General features: G+C 35.7%; 1 protein-coding gene across 6 annotated transcripts in view; it reads right to left on the bottom strand.

Annotated features, from left to right (window-relative positions):
• Nucleotides 1–1,695: 1,695 nt before the first annotated feature.
• Nucleotides 1,696–20,851, bottom strand: part of LIN54 (lin-54 DREAM MuvB core complex component) — a 69,276-nt gene continuing 50,120 nt past the window's right edge. For all 6 annotated transcript variants that reach the window (XM_037035614.1, XM_037035617.1, XM_037035615.1 and 3 more), the window contains exons 6-13: nt 16,707–16,777; nt 15,908–16,105; nt 14,683–14,774; nt 13,372–13,443; nt 12,472–12,574; nt 12,177–12,314; nt 6,145–6,347; nt 1,696–3,997 (exon numbers count right to left, since the gene is read on the bottom strand). In XM_037035614.1, coding sequence (XP_036891509.1) covers nt 3,796–3,997; nt 6,145–6,347; nt 12,177–12,314; nt 12,472–12,574; nt 13,372–13,443; nt 14,683–14,774; nt 15,908–16,105; nt 16,707–16,777 — 1,079 coding nt within the window. In that variant the 3' untranslated portion in view covers nt 1,696–3,795. The remainder of the gene's footprint in view (nt 3,998–6,144; nt 6,348–12,176; nt 12,315–12,471; nt 12,575–13,371; nt 13,444–14,682; nt 14,775–15,907; nt 16,106–16,706; nt 16,778–20,851) is intronic.

Below are 20,851 nucleotides of genomic sequence, written 5' to 3'. Positions count from 1 at the left end.
AGATATTCACAGCATCCACAAATAGATAGTCTCCTTTATTTCCAATCTATGGCCTTTTCCCTCCTTCCTGTATAGTGACCTCCAACACAATCTTGAAGTGCCTTGTTCCCAATCTTAGGGGAAAAACAATGTGTTCACCATTCGTATGCTGGCTGTAGGCTTTTTCATAAAAGTTTTTTATCAGGTTAAGGATTCCTGCTATTTCCAGTCTGCTGAGGAGTTGTAATTTTATAATTATAAATGGATATTAAATTTTGTTTGATAATTTTTCTGCATCTTTTTGGGGGAAAAATCTTGAGATATAAATGACATAATATCACCTTTAAGCATACAATTCAGTAGTTTTTTCTAGTATATTCAAAAGTTTGTTTTCTGCAACTTTTGAGATGATCACAGTTTTTCTTGTTATGCATGCTAACAGATACCATGGATTTTTTTTGAATGTTGGGTCAACCTTTTATTCCTGGGATAAACCCATCCTGGTTATGATATATTGTTTTTATATATCGACAGATTTTATTTGCTAATATAATAAATTACAGTTACACTAAAGTCTGTGACCTTATATTATAATAAACATCACCCTGAATATATTTTTATTGCTTTTGAATAAAAACAAAAAAATGCCTTAAATGCTTTCATAAAACTATTCAAAACTAAAATTTTAATTTTAAAAACTTAAAAAACTTTGTAACTTACATTCAATACTACTACTTGGATCATAAAATCACATTTGGTCTATAAGGAATAATAAAGTGAGCATTAAAGAAACGTCACAAAAAAATTAAAAGACCTGAGTATTTTACATAAAACTACATAATGAGAAAATAACTACAACAGTGAAGGCTTTCTAGTGATTGGCTTCCCTCTCTGGGTTGCTGCTATAAAATCCCTATGTGAAATGTTTAAAGGGATGCGATACGATCACATAAGTAGGGCTGGAGGTCTTGGTTTCAAGCTATATTTACATAGCAAGTATCCGGTTTTTTTAGCTATTTGTGTTATTGCAAAATAAAATAGAAGACTTTTCTAAAGGTATTTTTATTTACACATTACACAGGAATTGATAAAAATGTCAGTTGTCCATATCAAAGAATGCGGAGCCTAAGGCAGGAGTCAGTCTCTCTCAGAAGTTGCTGCTCTGCTTGTTTTATTGCATCTAACCTTAAGATTCTGGTTCCCACATAGTCCAAAGACAAGACCTACAAGCTGCTTTTAGTTCTTGTAAGTAGTTGTTTACCACAGGAACATCCAACATTATAAGAAAGGAAAAAGTAGATTGAGTTGCTGCCCTTAAAAGCTGACACTGGAACTCGGACTGGTGTGGTTCAGTGCACTGAGCATTGGCCTACCAACCCAAAGGCTTGGTCACTGGTTCAATTCCCAACCTGGGGTACAGGCCAGGTCCCTAGTTGGGGCCTTGCGACAGGCAACTGATAGACATTTCTCTCATACATTGATGTTTCTCTTCCTTTCTCTCTAAAAAATACATAATTAAAAAAAGAAGAATCAGTGGAAAAAAGAGAATGTCTCATTTCAAAACAATTTACATTACTGATATTTGGGCAAAATGACTGATTTTTTTTTAGCTGTGTGCTTTCAAGGGTAATGTTAAATTTACCTAAAATCAGTATGTTAAAAGGTTTCTTGCATGTTAAGTGGTTAAAAGTGTTATTGAAGAAAAAGTGCAAAATCTTTTGTTACAGAATAGTATAAATGTTTATTTTTTTGTATGATTTACTTTGCTGTTTTGTTTTTACAATATAGAAAAGTGTACTCTTTGAATAGCTCTAGTAAATATAAATTTAATCTTTCTACTTTGGGATGTAAATAGAGCTAAAAAATTATATACCCAACCCTCCCCAAATAGTCTTTTAAAATTGTTTAATTAATGTGGATGTTAATCTTGTTCAGCAATTTGATGCAAATGCCTAAGTACAAAAAGTTGTTTAGTAAGTACTGCACACAAAGGAAAAGGCTTAATACTTTAGCTTCTTGAAAATCAGAAAAACTAGTAGCATTTGATTGCACCTTAAAATTTTTACAAGCAAAACATTCTCAAGCAATGCCATCATACGTAATCTATAATTGTAATCCAAATTTAACAGACATTTTCTGCACACTGTATATAAATACACATCACAAAGGTGCAATTAGAATTGAACACAGAATATGTACAAAATGAACAAAGTTTAGTTTTAGACCAAAAAGGTATTGTAATCTTTTGAAAAATAACTTGATTAGATATTATTTTATCCTCTTACACTAATTTACATTTATACAGATTTTAATTAAACACAGTAGACTGAGGTGTAAGAATGTTTGCAGTATCTACATGTAAAGTTTACTGCACTATAATTTTATAAATCCAAATTTCAAAAGGAAGATACTTAAATGAATAACGGAACCTTCTTTTAGAATACTTAATGTCTATTGCCTATATCTTTTGTGTGTTCATATGAACATATATACACAATACATACAACTATAGATTGCTTATAGGAAATGTAATATTCATATACTAATAATTGTTGAGGGTTAAAGGTACCTAACAAAATGCCTGAATTCCAACATGGTTTTCTTGTCATAAAATCTAGAGTCCTATTATAACAAACTCATAAATTCATAAATCTTTTAAATTTCTGAAAATGATTTAGGTTATTTTAGTAATTATATGAAAACACTCATACTTTCAGCTTACCAAATCACCAGCTAAAAATGCCATATTAAGCTTCTCTTATATTTAAAAAAATCCCACTACAATTCTGAAAGCTTTGTTATTAGGAGACCCATTTCAGGAAATCAAGTCATATATTGGTTTGAAACTTCTTAATTCAAACTTCTATAAAGAGAACTGTCTGTATAGATGAAAAGCCTTTCCTAAATTCATCTCTTAGAGCTGCAGTATTCTTTATTTCTCCATCCAAGTCAACTTTCATACCTGATAATTACATATAAAGTTCTATTTTACCACTACCTAATAATATGTTTAGCTTCTATTTATAGGAACCTTTCATTTTAATAGTACCCATTAATCACTGACAATTTATCATCATTTCAAATGCATACCACTTCCTTGAAAGAAAATGGAAACATCCCAGAGCATTTCTTAACCACTTATTATAAAAACACACTGCCCATCCTTTGAGAATTATCTACTATCCCTTAATGTTTTGTTTTTTTAAAAAAATAACTTTTTTATTTTAAATGTGTGCCTAAGGATTACTTCCCCTTCTGACACTCCCAAAGTGACAACAGAATATTGTTCTAGAACCTACCCCCAACAGTCGGTTTTTCTTTAAAAAGCACTGTTCTAAACACAAAGTCATTGCAATATGTTTCGCAGGAACTTGTTTATGTAGACGTACTATCTGCTTACATTCTAGGTCTAGTACCAGAGAATGACTGGGTAATATCAATGCTGCTTTGGCTTTTTCTACTGAACAAAGTCATACAACACCATACATTATAAATTATTGTAATTTATAAATGTTCTTTGTCAATAGAGTCAGAAGGATAGAACATCTAATCCTTAAGAAACCCAAGCAAATTAAAAATATATATAATACAATAAAGAAAAAATGCAATTTTAGAAGGGGCATGAGCACATTTAACTAAAATTTAAAATGTACTAATTTCCTCATTTAAAATTTCTTCTCTCTCAGTAATATAGTTTCAGGTCTCACAAGGACGAATTAACTATACAATAATTGTTAAACTATCTTCCAGAAAATCAAGTGTCCCTGCACCTTCAATTTGCTGTACAGTTCCACTTATCAGTCTCATGTGCAAGAGTTAGCAATTCATAGCACAGGCGTCACTTTTTGCTTTTCCTGCAGAGTTGATGACGCTCATCAAACATCGTCCGAATTCCTCAAGTATCATCCGTTCAGCTGCTGCCTTTGATTTTCCCTTCTTGTCTGCCTGTTCTGCCTGGGCGAGAAGGCAGTTACACGTGGCTTCAGCTACTTCTTTAGTTACAAATGTGAACGGCAATCTGAAATGATTTGTAAGAGAGAGGGGGGGAGAGGAAGAGAGAGAAAATGATGGTGCTGAATAACTGCAACAGTGGATGACATTATTTCATTTGGGAATCTGTTGACATTTTCATGATTCACCAGCACACTGGGCATCATAGTTTATGCAGTGAGCACAAGCACATCTGAAAGGGCTTTTAAAACACTTACACCTGGTTTGAAGATTGAGCATATTTTTAAAATACTGTTCAGAAAACATAACATTTTACATAAAATACATGTCTTAGCTACACAAAGTTATCTAATTAACTAAAAGATGTAATTCTACATGTTGACTTGATATTTCCATAACAAAAGTCCTCCCAATTCATGAACATAAGCTCTATGAGTGCGGTATTTTATTTACTGCTGCTCTTTCTTCACGGTCTAGAACAGTGCCTGACGCAGAGACACTCCACGAATATTTGCTCAGTAAATGAATGAATTATTGCGAATCAAAAGCACTATCTCCTGGTCAACACTGAAAATAAAGCACTTTCCCATACCTCCTTTTATTTGTTAAAAAAAATCAAGCACACCAAAATTTTGCATTATTTTATCACAACAAACAAAACAATGGGAAACCCAATGTTGTTCTGTATTTGGAGTTTCATTCATAAAAACCTGAACTGTTAAGTACTGAAGTAAAACAATCCATCCTGAAGCTGGCAATACACAGCCAACTGTGAGAAGCCTTCCAAAGGCAAAATTAGGCAACATAAATCTAACCATTAACTCAACAACTTTTAAGCAGGATACTACAGAACAAAACAAAATAAAACAAAACAAAAAAATGAAGCCTTATGACAAAAAGAGGGTAACTCAGGATTTAGCCTGCTATACAGTTTTATAGAAATCTTTAAGCACTTTAAATCAGAAAATGTAATATAATCATGTCAATATTGCAATAGTTTACATAATTAATAATACTGTATAATAGCAGGGCTCATATCGCATTTGGAAACCAGAAAGGTAAAAGGAAAGAAAGAGTTCAAAATGTTGCCATTCAAAGACAAATGTTATATGCTGGTATAACATTTTAAATAATTTTTTACAAAGTTTTCATTATAGTGTATAATTTTGTGTTATTTTACATTTCTTAGTATAAACATTTCCTCATGAAAATGAATAAAAAAATTAATTATAAACATCTGTGTGTAACAATACATTTCATCTCCATGTGGAGAGTAGATTTAATACTCTGATGGCTTACCGAGAGCAGATGACCAGGAAGGGGTCCCTTATTCAGGTGCCGACCCATTTCCACTTCATTCAGTCAAGAATCATTTGCTGGTGATAATGCTGTTACAAGAGTTCTTTAGAACTAATATCTGAGGTATTTTGTACAAAGAAGCCTTACTTTCATAAGCACTGCGTCTTAATTTCAACTTAGGCATTTTAAGTGATATACATTTGCAAGGGTCCATTTAATAATTCCTTAAATGAACCTCTAACAAACTCTCTAATGCAAACCCAAGTCAGTAACTTGTTGAATCAAGCCCTGCCAGTGCTGCAACAGATACGGCTTTCTCCTCACAGTCACCTGGTAAGGGTGATTTGAAGGCTAAGAAAACAGTCACAGAGAGATGATGTTCTTGAATTCACAAACTATTGCAGAGCACAGACAGTAGCCTGACTTTAAAGGAATATCCAGCTTTTCTACTCCAGATCTTAGCTGTCTATGAAATACGGAGCTACACTAATGTACTGTATGACTGGTGCTTCAACACGGTGGAGAAAGTGCTACAAAGGAATGGAAAAGGCAAGAGAAGGAAAGAAAGTACAAAAATGTGGATGACATAACTAATAAGAGGTATGAAAAATCTAGTTTTCTTACAGATTTGTCAAATTACATAATTGCTCAACTTAGTAGGGAGAAAGCCAATGAAATTAAAGCAGAGTACACTAAAGTATTGTTGTGCATTTTAGAACTACAATGTATGTGACAGTGGTTTTTCTATTGCCTTTAAATTTCTTCATAACAAATAACTGAAGATAATGCAAAGAAAATGCAAAAATCAAGATATTCAAAAACCAAAAGCATAAACTCAATTTTTCTGAAAAGAGAAACTTTACCAAAGATGAATATTCATGTCATACTATAAAAAGAGATGAACTACTGACTTACTTTCCTCCTCCGCTATTCAAAGCTGGTGTTGGCCTAGTAAGCAAATCCGAAATTTGAGAGGACAACTTGGTCTTCGCTGCTGTTTGTTGTTGTACCCTTACTTCAGCTGCATCTGCCAAGTGCATCAATGTCTTTCTTTCTGGGCTTTCTTCAAAATTTTTACAGCCAATACATTTGCATATTGAGGAACACATTATTTTTGCCTAAAAGATTTACAGAAGAAAAGCTTTCATATCAAAATCAAAACACAGTAGTATAGGCTCCATGATCAAATCAACAGATAATAAAGTTAACTGGTCAACTGACATAAGATTAGAAGGAAACATCTCTTGCTGACAAACAGTAAACAGGGTAACTCTCCATGTGGATAGGTAGGTATCTTAAGTCTGGGAGTGGCTATGCAATGTCTGTGTTTGAGCTCGTCCACGTCAATTCCCCTACCCCTCACTATAGATTTTCTATAAACTATAGATTTTCCTCCTGGTATGAAAAACACCTTCTTCTGGAAATACAGACTATATTCATGGATAAGAAGAATTAACATCATTAAAACACGACCCAAAGCCATCTATAAATTCAATGCAATGCCTATCAAGATACCAATGGTATATTTCACAGAACTAGAACTAATATTCCAAAAATGTATAAGGAACTATAAAAGAGTCTGAACAGCCACAGCAATCTTGAGAAAGAAGAACAAAGTTGGAGAAATCATACTATCTGCAATAAAACTATACAACAAGGTACTGGTATAAAAACAGGCATATAGATCAAAGGAACAGAAGAGAGCGCCCAGAAATAAACCTACATCTTTATGGTCAATTAATATTTGACAAAGGAGGCAAAAACATACTATAGGGTAGAGGGAGTCTACTCAACAAATGACGTTGAGAAAATTGTACACACAAAATAATGAAATTAGACCACCTTTTTTACACCATACACAAAAATAAACTCAAACTGGATTAAAGACATAAATGTTAGACTCAAAACCATTAAAAATCCCAGAAGAAACATATGCAGTAAAATCTCAGGCATTTCTCACAGCAATGTTATTTGTCTCAAACAAGGGAAACAAAAGAAAAAATAAACAAATGGGACTACATCAAACTAAAATTTTTGAAAAGAAAATCAACAAAATGATAACAGAACTTATCTGCCAATTATACATCTGATAAGGGGTTAATATCCAAAATTAATAAAGAACTTAATAAAACTCAACACCGAAAAAACCCCAAACAATCCAATTAAAAACTGGGCAAAGGACCTGAATAGGCACTTCTCCAAAGAGGACATACAGAGAGATGGCCAAGAGCCATATGAAAAATGCTCAATGTCACTAATCATCAGAGAAATGCAAATTGAAACCACAATAAGATACCATCTCACACCTGTCAGAATGGCTGTCATTAATAAATCAACAAATAACAAGTGCTGGTGAGGATGTGGAGAAAGGGGAACCCTCATGTACTGTTGGTGGGAATGCAGGTTGGTGCAGCCACTGTGGAAAGCAGTATGGAGTTACCTCAAAAAATTAAAAATGAAACTGCTTTATGACTCAGCAATTCCACTCTTGGGAATATATCTGAAGAAACCCAAAACACTAATTTGAAAGAATATATGCACCCTTATATTCATTGAAGCTTTACAATAGCCAAGATTTGGGAACACCTCAAGTGTCCATCAGTAGATGAATGTATAAAAAAACTGTGGTGCATTTACACAATGGAATACTACTTGGTCGTAAAAATAAAAAATAAAAGGAGGAGGAAATCTTACCCTCTGCAACATCCTGGATGGACATGGAGAGCAATTATGCTAAGTGAAATAAATCACTCAGAGAATGGCAAGTATCATTATTTCACTCATATGTGGAATCTAATGGACAGCATAAACTAACAAAATGCACTCATAGATACAGAGAATAGACTGACCGCGGTCAGAGGGGAGTGAGGTTGTGGGGCTGGGAGAAAAAAATGAAGGGTTAAGAACAAACTAAAAAATAAAAAACCTTATAGGAACAGACAACAGTACAGTGATTACCACAAGAAAATAGGTGAGGAGGGTAGAAAAGGGCTTAGGGGGGAGAAATGATGATGGAAGGGGACTTGGGGTGGTGAACACAATACAATAAACATGATGAATTAATTACAGAATTGTACATCTGAAGACTATATAATTTTTAATCCTCACCTGAAGATATGTTTATTGATTTGGGAGAGAGAGTGGGAAAGAAAGAAAGAGAGCATGCAGGAGAGAAACACTGATGTGAGAGATACATTGATCAGTTGCCTCCTGGACGCCCCCAACCAATCAAAACCTAGGTATGTGCCCTGGCCAGGAAGCAAATGGGCAACCTTCTGGTGTACAGGAGGACAACTCTGTTAGATTGTATTGTGATAACTGTCATAGCAACAGACATTAAAAACAAAACACCAGAATTGGTAAATTTCTGTGTAGTCATTTTAATATTGATGGAGGAAAATAGGCAACATTTTCCGCATATTGTGCTTTAGAATTTCAAGAAAGGTAAAAATGCAACTTAAATGCGAAAACAAACAAACAAACAAAAAAACACCAAAAACAGTTTGTGCAGTGTGTGGAGAAGGTACTGTGACTGATCAAAAGTGGTCTGCAAAGTTTCGCGCTGGAGATTTCTTACTGGTGACGCTCCATGGTCAGGTAGACCAGTTGAAGGTGACAGTGATGAAATCAAGACATTAATTGAGATCAACATTATACCATGAGGGAGATAACCAATATACTCAAAATATCCAAATCAATAGTTATTGGTGAAAATGAAAAATGTGTCTTTTATTTTATGGGAAAAAGCACATGGACTTTTTGGCTAACCCAGTAGTTTGTTTTACAAAAATCATGTTCCCATTTTTCCACATCTTCCTTTTCTCACAGCATGCTTCAAGGAATCCCTTTTTCCATGTCATCTGACATAGACTGAATTCATTCAATTTAATGGGTGGGTATTAATTCCTGGTATTGATGAGCCACATCTTACTTGGTCATTCTCCTACTGATGGGCATTTTTTTCTAGCTTTTGAGCAGCACAAACAATTCCTAAAAATATTTTTGGTGGTCCCAAATGGTCAGGACAAGTCCAAGAGGCAACTGACTGATGTTCCTCTCACACACTGATGTTTCGGTCTCACATCGATGTTTCTGTCCTTCTCTTTCTCCCTTCCTTCCCCTGTCTCTAAGATAGAAATAAGATCTTTAAAAAAATAAATAAAAATGGTTGAGATAGTAAAAAATGTATGTTTTTTCTTGTATATAAAATGGTCTTTATTTCTATGAGCTACATTTCTAGAATTGGGCTCACTGGTCGAAGGGTGCATATATTTTAATTTTAGTAGAAGTGGCCAGATTGTTCTTTCAAAAGGTGGTGACACCATGTCTCATCAGCAGTTTATAAGGGAAGCCTGTCCTACATTATGTCCAACAATGTATGTTATAGCTCTTTTTACTGTTTACAAATATGATTGGGGGAAAATAAAGTGAGATGCACTGTCCTTTAATTTACATTTTGCAAACTCCTAGTAAATTCGAGTATCTTTTATTGGCTGCATTTTCTTCAGTGAACCTATGGGAATTTAAATAAACAACTCTTCTCCATAACACCTAGCAAGATAAGCAGATCATATTATGAACACATTTACCCTACTCCTTTTTTACAATACACTAACAAATTCCATTTATCAAGGGGAAAATGAATATACATTGTGAGTTAATTGGGTTACTAACAGCCAATCTGGAACTCCTTACCTAAAGCAAGATTAAGAAGTACCTAATAATGAAGAGATAAAATCACTGAACCAGTAACGTAAATTTAGACTAAGTTTTAAGAACCATAAGAATGGTACAATATTTAACAGGAACTCAGGAAGGAAAAATTAGAATCACCAGGTATCCATTTGGCTTTGTAATTCAACTTTTGTGGCCAAAAAAAAGGAAAGGAGGGGGAAGAAAAAGATCACAAGAAAAGACATAGCCATTTACATAATAGGAACAGTCACAAATTCAATCAACAAGCTCTGTGAAAAGAACATAAATACACTATCCAGAATGCAGACAAACTGGACTGAAAAACCCAATCAATTCAAAAGACCAACAATTCAACACAAACTGTCAGACAACACTGCAGCTAATTCATAGTGAGCCAATTAGCCACTACTGGTCATAGTTCAGTATATTCCAAGTTTTCCTACTTCTTGGTCTTTTAGAACAATAAATTATTTAGACATTGTCTATGTCCAGAATGTCAAGGATTTTATTGCAACAGATAAGGCAGCTCTCTCTTTTAACATATCAACCAATCTACTGCCGTTTCTACTTCTACTGATTCACAGATTTGTTAACCAGTTCAATTAAATTATTAGTTTGCACATGTTTGAATTTCATATGCCTAGCATGTATTGATTGTTCACTGCCATATGCGGAGAAGGGTTTCTTCACCTTTTTGACCCAGCTTGACATCGATTTCCATTTTTTCTCTTTTTGTGGACTTGGTTTTATGGCTTACATTTTTACATATTCATGACAATATTTATGTGATATGGGTTACAAACAGAAGACCCCTATTTGATCAGACGTTCAAACAAAAAAGGTCAATCTTTCCCAACACTGGATGAAAAATGGCTTGTGGGACTGAGACACTATTTAAGAGACTTTCAAAAATAATATTGATTATATGCAATCTTCATCCATGCTGCCTTTAGGACTAACAAGATGTTACTATACTTCTTGAGTGGAATACTTCACCTATGCAACACATAAATGAAGACTTCACTACACAGGGAGTTCGGTACACAAATCTTTACTCTGATACGTTTTGTACGAGAGAGGCCCTGAACTGCAAGTGCACACTGCTGGAGCAGGGCAAACCTCACTGGGGGAGACTGCCATCCTCTATGGTATTACCTTACCAAATGCAAGGGTAGGCCTTCTGCCAAAACTAAAAATAAAGTCTCTCGGTGAATATGAAATTTGAAAGAAGGAAAATATACCAGATGAGAAGAGCCAACTACAGAAATGACTTCAGGTGCACCAAGAAACCAATTACAGCAACTTAGGACTAACCTCGGGAATGACTAGATTCTTATAATTAAGTTTTGAAAATAAAAATACACTATATGGTACTTTGTCTGAAGCAAATGGGGGTAATTTACTACAACATTTGTCAAAGGAGAGTTTCAACTACATTCTTCAGAAAAGATGCTTGACCCATAAATAAAAACAGCAGTTAAGTGGGTTGGTAAAACAGTAAAAAGAGATGCAATCACCTCACAATTTACCAATAACTTCCTCCAGCAATATTCTACATTCCTCCTTTCCTACTTTTATGTTCACAAAGCAAACTGCTTAACATAATTTAGTTTTCTACCAAGTAGTTTTCTGCAGTGGTGCACTATTGACATTTGGGAAAAATAAATCTTTACTTTCGGGACCATTTTGTATCCATATGTATTCTCCAAAAGCCCATGGAGGACATAATGGGTAGGTAGCACTGACCCTCAGTTGAGAATCACTATAGAGTTTCCAATCCACTTTGGTGTTGTTATTTTTATTGAAAATCAATAAACTGGTGCTCTGATTTCCATACTTCCAGGTATAATGACCAAGAGGTTATGAATTGGTAAATCAGCTAATAAGAACCCAAACTGTAATGATAAAACCAAGGCACAGGCATATCTGAGAGATATTGTGGGTATCACAATAAAGCAAGATATAATCGTTTTACTTGTGCAGTGTCTTTCCTTCAATTAAAAAAAAAATCCTCAACATCTGTGAAGCACAACAGACCAAGGCATGATAAAATGAGGTATGCCTGTATTGCTCTCTGAGCCTTACTTGAGAGGCCAGGTCTTCCCCAAAAGATGGAAGCCAACTATTCACATTTTCAATTGCTTTGCCATAGCAAAGCAATTCTCCAGTTTTCAAGTAAATTTTTACAGTATGCCCTTTCTAATGTTATTTTCAAAAAAATGGTTAGATTATTTTCCCCACCAGCATCTCACCTCATAGCATTCACAGTAGTTTTTAAGACATCCTGATCGTTTGCAATTACATCCTTTGCTATGACGTCGATCTGATTCTCCTTCCTTCCCTTTTCCTATTTTAGGTTTAAAAGCTTCAGGATTTCTGTCAAGGCATGCCTATCAAAACAGATCAAATATCAAGTGAAGTTTAATCACAGGAAATTAACTCTAAGTACTGCAAAGGGAATTACTTTTCTTTGCACAACAAAGAGTTCTACATAAAAGAGGTAAAAACTGAATTTTTTATCAGTTAAATGATACAAAAAATAATCACCTTTATTGCCTTTTGCCTTTCATTTTCATGTTCCAAATTATTGTAACAATTAGTACAATTGCAGTTGTTGCAAAATTCACCATTTGCAAAGCAATCGCAGTATCTGGAATATAAAAAATCAATGCAAGTTATGTAAAAAAGACACTGTCAAAACAAATACAACTATGAATTTTCTGATCTAGTATCATTATATATGTCGTAAAGCATTTCAGAAATGTATTCAGAGCTTCTTAAAGTTAACATATATTGTCAACCACATGATAAAGCTCAAAATTAAGGTCACCAGTTCCCAGAATTTTAGTTTAAAAACTTAGTTTCAGTAGCAACAGCTATCAACACATGAGCTACATAATTTTATGTGTTCCCAAAGTAAGTTATTTCAAAATCATGAAAAAGGAGAAATATTGGCTATATTCTGTTAGTGGAACCTGCTCACTTGAACTACTGCTGTGCTTCTTTGGAGTCTAAACTCTTGTAAGATCAGTGCTTTTCATTTAATTGTTTCATATCAGATCTCTTAGTTCAGCACTTAATAAACAAATTAATCATCCAACAATTTTAAAAACCACTCAGATTAACACCTCATTCAAGAGACCAAATTATAAAGGGCATAATTAAGGTCAAATGTATTATTATTAAGGACAGAGACTATGTCTGTCTCCCGCTGCTGTGATACTAACCCCTACACCTGTGCTTCATCTATTATAAAGATTCTACAATTATTTCTTTCTGAACAAATAAAACAGTATTTTTACAATGTCATGTTCTCACACACACTTGTATGTCTATTTAAATTTCTCAGGCTATGGACTAGTCTGTTAAGAAATTTTACAAAACTACATTTATTTTTAAAAGTATTTTCAGGTATATCAATGAGGAAACAACAGCAAAAAGACTTACAATTTCAAACACAACGATTTTGTACAGTTACAGGGTTTTCTGGGCCGACTGGCGGACTCTGATGGTATTATGCTACACAGACACACACAAAAAGATACACATTTTAATCAATTAAAGGTAACTATTCAAAGTTAGAGAAACCCCTAACCTATAAATTGTTCCTAAGATAAAGCTTTAAAAAACATATCCATCTCTAATAAAAAGTTTGCTATGTTGTTCCATTTATGTTAAGTTCAAAAGCAAATTGTAACATAAAAAGGGAGGCAGAGAGCCAAGATATGGGGGCTGGGTGGCAGGGTGTTACGAACTTCAACAGAAGATTCCAAAAATACTCTTCCTTCAGAGAACTAGAGTTGCTATCTCCTCAGAACTTTTTAGATTCAATTCTAAAAGGTAGTGAAAAGAAAAGGATGTGTGGGGCTGAATTATTTGAAAGGGGAGGGAGCGGTAGACTGGAACCAACCAACACTGCAAAGACAAAAATTAACAGATAAAAAAAAACAGACAAACAAACAAAAGAAGCAAGGACCTAACATAACAACTTAAAAACCAGTATCATTTGAAAAGTATATTTAGGATGGGAAGGAGAGGGGAGAGGGAAGGGGAAAGGAGAGGACAGAGGAAGAAAGGAGAGACAGAGAATAATAAAGCATGTGGAAAAATTGGTGAATCCAGGAAAAAAGATATTTGGGAGTTATTTTCTTTGATGACTTACTGATATATTTAATACACGACAATAACTACATGACTTAAAATTTAAAAAGTCCTCCCACATATCACTAGATTCCTCCCCACCTCCACCACTGACTGGGTCATGCCTGGGAAAACTCCTGAGGCCTCCACACTCAACCGGAAACCCATCTTGAACACAAAGCTTAGCTTGAAGTGGGGAGGGGCAGAGGCGGAGTAAAATCCTCCAGGTTGGCAAAAATACAATTACTCATAATCTGTGGTGGAGGGGTCCTCTGGGGGAGGCGGGGTGGATAGGGCGGGGGAGGGAGGAGAGCACCCCTGGGTTGGCGCTGATGTAGTGTTGGCTAATAGGACTGAAACAGGCATCTCAAGGGGTGGCCCTCAAATGAAATATTTGGGAGTTCCTCTGACTATTCCTATAATGTTTCTGTTGAAGTATTTCAAGATAAAAAGTACCACAGATGCCTTGCTCACATAGCTTTGGGGAAAAAAAGAAAAAATCAAATAAATGACTTAATATATATATATATATGAAATATACATATACACGCATATATATTTTCATGCTGCATTTAGCCTGATCCAACAACTTAACTGACATATTTTCTAAATACTCACCCATTGAATGGAAGCCTTGCCTGGGTCTGGATCCCTGGTGTACCAGTAAAGTTAGAGTTGCTTGCTATAGACACATATGAAGACTGCTGTAGCTACATGTAAGAAAAAACAATTTTAGGCCATAATTACAAAAATGGACAATATTCTCAGATACAATGCTCAGTAAGAAGCACAAATTCATCTACTAAGATAAAGAATTTCATATAAACATACTAACTCATGGAGATTTTCTGAAGATCCAAACTAATATTAACTAAGGTAAAAACAATGTGAATTTTTTTTAAAGATTTTATTTTTGGACAGGGGAAAGGAGGGTGAAAGAGAGGGAAACATCAATGTGTGGTTGCCTCTCATGTGCCCCCACCAGGGACCTACTTGACTGGGAATCGAACCAGAAATCCATTGGTTCGCAGGCCAGTGCTCAATCCTCTGAGCTACACCAGCCAGGGCCAATGTGAAATTTTAAAAATACAACATAGTACAAACATAATACATGTTTTCATAGAGAAGTATGATATCAGAATCAGAAAATTACAAATGCCCTAAAAGTATTGTAATAATGTGTACTGGCTAAAAAAGTGCTATGTTATCTGCTTGTAAATAAAACTTATTATATTGATCATTCACCATACTGCAAGTTATAGAAAACAAGAAGTTACATGCACAGTAATTAAGTTCCTACTTGACATAAGAAAAGAGATGCTAATAATAAAAATACTGAACATTAATTTTTTAAATCAGTACCACACACTGATGTACATACTCCAAAGTACATGTCATTCAGTTTCTCTCTCTTATATTCTGAGTAGATCAATTCAACAGCTTAGAACATGGTGCAAATTTGCTTGGTTCTTACATGAAAAAGAAAACTTCCACTCCCTAGAAGCAATACTCCTAATCCAAGTCAGCCAATTGGATATCTGTATCTTCAATCTAAAGAAGACAAAATTGCCCTGGCCAGGTAGCTCGGTTGGTTAGAGCACTGCCCCATACTAGGGCTCTGAGTTCCATCACAGTCAGGGCACATACAAGAAGCAACCAATGAATGCATGAATAAGCGGAACAACCAATCAGCATTTCTTTCTCCCTCCCTTCCTCTTTCTCAAATCAATTTAAAAAAATACCAAGTTAGAGGGTTTGACTAGTTTTCAAAATGTGACAACACTCAATATCTTAGACCCAATTATCCTTTGGGAAATGCAAGGACTTCATTTTTGCCTCATACCTGAGTGACGTATTGAGCTGGAAGCACCGCATAACCCACATTCCCTGTCCCTGGAGCTGGTGCCAGCACAGTGCCTGGTGGCAGGTTAGTGAGGTTTGGCTGGATCTGTGGCAGCGGGGTGGCAGGCATGATGAGCCGCTGCTGTGGCTGGCTAGTAGTAACTATTTGTGAAGTTGGATTGATTGGTTTTGGAACAACCTAAACAAAAGAAAGTATATCAATCACTACAAAAATAAATTTTATAGCTTCTCAATTTAGTATATATCTCCTGTAATTACATCTTAACTTTTGCCTGTGGCCACCTAGGTGGCTGCTCTTTGTTGGGGTCCATTCTGCACCTAAGGCAGGAGATGGGGCTGCAAAGAAAACGAAATAGTTGCTGGAGCTGATCAACTCTATACTCCAACTTGTTAGGAAAAGTGAAGAATATGTGCTGGGGTACAAGAAGACTCTGAAAATGATCAGACAAAGCAAAGAGAAACTGGCCCTGCCTTGAGGAAATCTAAAACAGGGCACTAAGCCATGTGGGCTAAGATTGGGTCCATCACTACAATGGCAATAGTACTGAATTGGGCACAGGGGTGTGAAAAATACTATAGGATACACACACTGCTATCAATGATCCAGGTGATTCTGGTATTATTAGAAGCATGCCAAAACAGACTGGTTTAAAACAAATCATGCAAAATTTGCCTTTAATAAAACTGGCCAGAGCTTAAAACAAACAAACTTAAATTTTAATTTTAAAAGTAAACTGTCTGTCTGAGAGAGACTGAGAAAAAAGTTATCTGACACTCACTTGTTTGACAGTCTGCGCAGACACAAGTGGGACTGACATCCGCACTGGAGTGGTGCTGACAGCGGGCTTTGCTTTTTTAAAGAGGAGGAAAAAGGGACAATTTACTTTCAGAAAATAATATTTAAAGTATCTTACTTAGTTCTCTCAAGACACCCTCATGAAAGAGCTTAACAAATTCCACCTGCTTCCTATTTGGAGCAATCTTTAATCAGAATAGTTACCTTTCAAAATTCCTTAACCCATCTACCAGGGAACTTATATCTAATTCCTTAGCCCATCTACTGGTAGTTATAGTTACTTTATGAGGGACTGTTTTCATTTAAGGCATTCTTCCAAAAGTACTTCAATCTGTATTCAGATAATTTATACAATCACTGTGAAATACAGTCAGATGAAACATTGCATAAATTTAAAAACCTGCCTTTGAGAAGCCTGGGTAACAATGCTGTTCTATACTATTTGTAATTGCTGTGTTTATTATATTCAAACCAGAGAAAATATCATTCTTGGGTAATTCATTATTTACAGTACCTACTAAAAGGCAACATAGCATGAAAGTTAAGAATATGTATGGGCTTTTATAAATCATCAAACCCTGGGGGTTCAAATCCTAATTCTGCTACTTTCTAAATGCTTAAATTCTCTTTGCCTGTATCTCCATCTACAATACAGAGGTAGTATCTCCCTTAAAGAGTACGAGGATAAAATACTTTGATTCATAAAAGTTTATTAGGCCCTGGCTGGTGTCGCTCAGTGAACTGAGTGCCAGCCTCCAACTAAAGGGTTGCTTGTTTGATTCCTAGCCAGGGCACATGCCCAGGTTTCAGGCCAGCTCCCCAGTAGGGGGAGCAAGAGAGGCAACCACACATTGAGGTTTGTCTCCCTCTTTCTCCCTACGGCATCTAAATATAAATAAAATCTGAAAAAAAATTTATTAGAATAGTGCCCAACAAATAGTGCTCAGTAAATGTCAGATGACATTGTCATTGTTTGTATTACTACAACCATTACCACTACATACATGGCATTGTGGACAGAGTTCCAGGGAAACTAAAGAACAAGACACCTGCTCAAAGAGATTAACATACAAATAGAGCTGATAACACAGTACCCAGATAAAATAAATACTGTTTAAAATAAAAAGAGAAAGCCTGTGGCAGTTCAAAGCAGAGAGAAAATATAGGTGACTGGCAGAGAATGGGAGTATGGAAAGAACGCATTGAGGGCACTGTGTCTGAGGAGGGTCTGGATCAGCGGACAGGTTGCAGAGAGGGTACACAGGCTGGAGGACATGCCTTGCTGAGGATGAAGTTTGAGAAGTGGAAGCTGGATGCTGGGAAGCTGCAAAACTTCAGCTGGTGAACGGACCAATTCGGTTAGAATCTAGGGTTAAAGTAGGCAAGCACAGGCACCAAGAAGGCAGACTGCAGCCATTCTGAAGACCTTGAATGTTAGGGTAGAAATCTCTCTCTCTTTTTAAAGATTTTATTTATTTATTTTAGACAGAGGGAAGGGAGGAAGAAACAGAGGGAGAGAAACATCAATGTGTGGTTGCCTCTCGTGTGACCACTACTGGGGAGCTGGCCTGTAAACCAGGCATGTGTCCTGACCAAGAATCAAACCAGCAACCCTTTGGTTCCTAGGCCGCCACTCAGTCCACTGAGCCATACCAGCCAGGGCAGAAACATGTACTTTTAATTCAGTAGGCAATGAGAAGTTTCTGAGGGTTCTGAAGTACAGAAATACTATTGAAACAGCACCAAAAAAATTGTGTTTGGAAGCAGTGTGTAAAACAGAATGGAGTTGCAAGAAATGAGGAATATTAGAAGAATGCAAAAAATGAGGGTCTCATCTGGGGTGACAGCACTGGGAATGGGAAAAAAGAGATCAGCTGCAGAGAAATAGTGGAGATGAAAGGACATGAATTATCAACCATTTGGATGGTAGAAAATGTAAGTATAAGGGAAGAAAAGTCATTGCTAGGCTTTCAAGTAGCTGGGAAGATGACAGTTATCAAAGCTAAAATTTGGGGGGAGAGAATGTTTAAAGGAAAGATGAAACCTGACATAGAGACATGCCATGAAGAAATTCAGGAGACAGATTGGCACTACACCTGTCATGTTTGGACCAAAAGAAACACATGCATACTGCCTACTGCCACTTCCAGAGTCTAAAAAATGGATTTAGAAAGATAGAAAAATTCCTTCAGGTTTTATTTATGCAAACAGTCTAGAGACTGGTCTGGAAGACAGAGGTTAAGAAAATGAGCTCTAAATTGCTCTGAACCATAAAACAAACAAAAAACAACAGTCTTTCCTTGATAGAAAGGCTGGGAGGGCCGATGGCCTAAGACCAAAAGGTGAGTCTTGGAACATTAGAGTACTCTGACCTAAAAGGGAACACACTCCTGTAGTAAGGTGACAACCTAGGGAGAAGGGGAAGGAAAGCAACCTCCAGAAAGTGTATGATTAGTGGTGATAAATGTGTATCTCTGAACACACATACAAAAAACAAAACAAAACAACACAAAAAACTAAATGGTATGCTTAATAAAGATGAAGTCTGCAGTAGGTATGAATTACACCTCAATAAAGTTGCTATACAAAGAATATATGACCGTAAATTACAGAAGCAGTGACAGCTGATACCTGATTTGAAAGTTTCCTCTTCTGTTTGATTCTCCTCAGTTACTTTATCTTTAGTAAAGTTACAGTAACTATTATAGTCTGGTCTTGGTAATAATATAAGGAATTAAAAGGTAAATTAAAAACCTGAATTCATGCTAGGCATATAGAAGAGTGGACTCTCTACACCAATAGCACACAGAACAGCGATTATGAAACTAGTTCAATTAGAAGAAGACTTCCTAAAGGTCTGTGAAATGGGAAAGGAGTGTGTGGCTGGTCCTCAGGCTCAGATGATTCTTATTTGGATAATAAAGAAAGGGTAACTGTCCTTGTGCTCCAGTGCATTCAAAGAGTTAGAAAATTGGGAACTCTGGGTTTATAATAGCTTGGCATCTGCATTCTGAATTTTAAGTGAAACCTGGGTAATGAAGAAAACAGAACACTATAAATTATCTGCGGGGGGTGGGGGGCGGTGAGTCATATTAATGTTCTACAATAAGTTAGCAGTCCATATTTCTCATCCTCCTTAATATTACTACTATTGCAGTTTTCACAGAAGCTGGCATAATCTTTTATTTTTTAGTCTTTAACAGGAATTCTGAACAACACTTTCAGAATAGCCCCTTCCAAACTTCAGAAACCATACCTGCAAGTTCTTAAGATTTTTAAAATTTCTTAAATTGATTTCCTCCCTCACCAAGATGGTATATTATATTTTAAAAAGGTTAACCAAGTACTCTTTCTGGGTTTTCCTGACAATTAACAGTTGTAGCCTTTGAATACTGATTTTTGTATGGCTTTAGTGGGAAAATGTATTAGAATGAGCCCAATTCCCTTTGGCACAAGTAAATCACTCATAGAAAATCAAGCCCTTAGAAAGGCATAATGATATACTTGGTAAGTTAAAGCAACTATTTAGTGTATCTCTTAATAAAAACTGTAAATTTAACTCATTATTCCTGTGAAATAATATATATACCCAGATCTTTTATGGGCTAGGAAAGAGAAAAAGAGAAAAATACAGAAAATACAGATGTCACTGGTTACAAGAGAAATCGCATGAGTAATAAGTGTATGTGAGTGCCTGAAAGAGGTTATGTAAAGAGAAGGAGCCAGAGAGAGGAGAGAACAGAGCAGGAAAGTTGAAGGTGGAAAGCAAAAAAGGAAAAAGCAGAGAGGTAGAGGAGAGAGAAGGGTGGAATAAGGAACTTCCAGGAGGCAAAGAGAATAGAGAGGTAGAGAGGAGCAGAAAAACAGACACAAAGTCGGAAAAGAGGGCGCTAATAGATACAGTAGAATTATAAAATGTCTAACCCACCCTTCTGCTTTTCCTGCATCTTCAGCTCCCTTTTCTGCTTATACCAAACGTTTATTCTTGATAATAAGTTAGTCTTAACATTACACTGAAAAAGGACACTCAGCATACTGTGTACATGCAAATACACAAATAAAATATAATCAATTGTATCTAATGACTGTTTTATATCTAAGGAAATTGAACTTGTAGTATTGGATTGG

Source organism: Sturnira hondurensis, unplaced genomic scaffold (assembly GCF_014824575.4).
Source record: "Sturnira hondurensis isolate 20B ecotype Veracruz unplaced genomic scaffold, ASM1482457v3 Scaffold0022542, whole genome shotgun sequence".
NCBI lineage: Eukaryota > Metazoa > Chordata > Mammalia > Chiroptera > Phyllostomidae > Sturnira > Sturnira hondurensis.
Note: the sequence above shows the minus strand (reverse complement) of the source record. Positions and strands in the feature narration are given on the sequence as shown.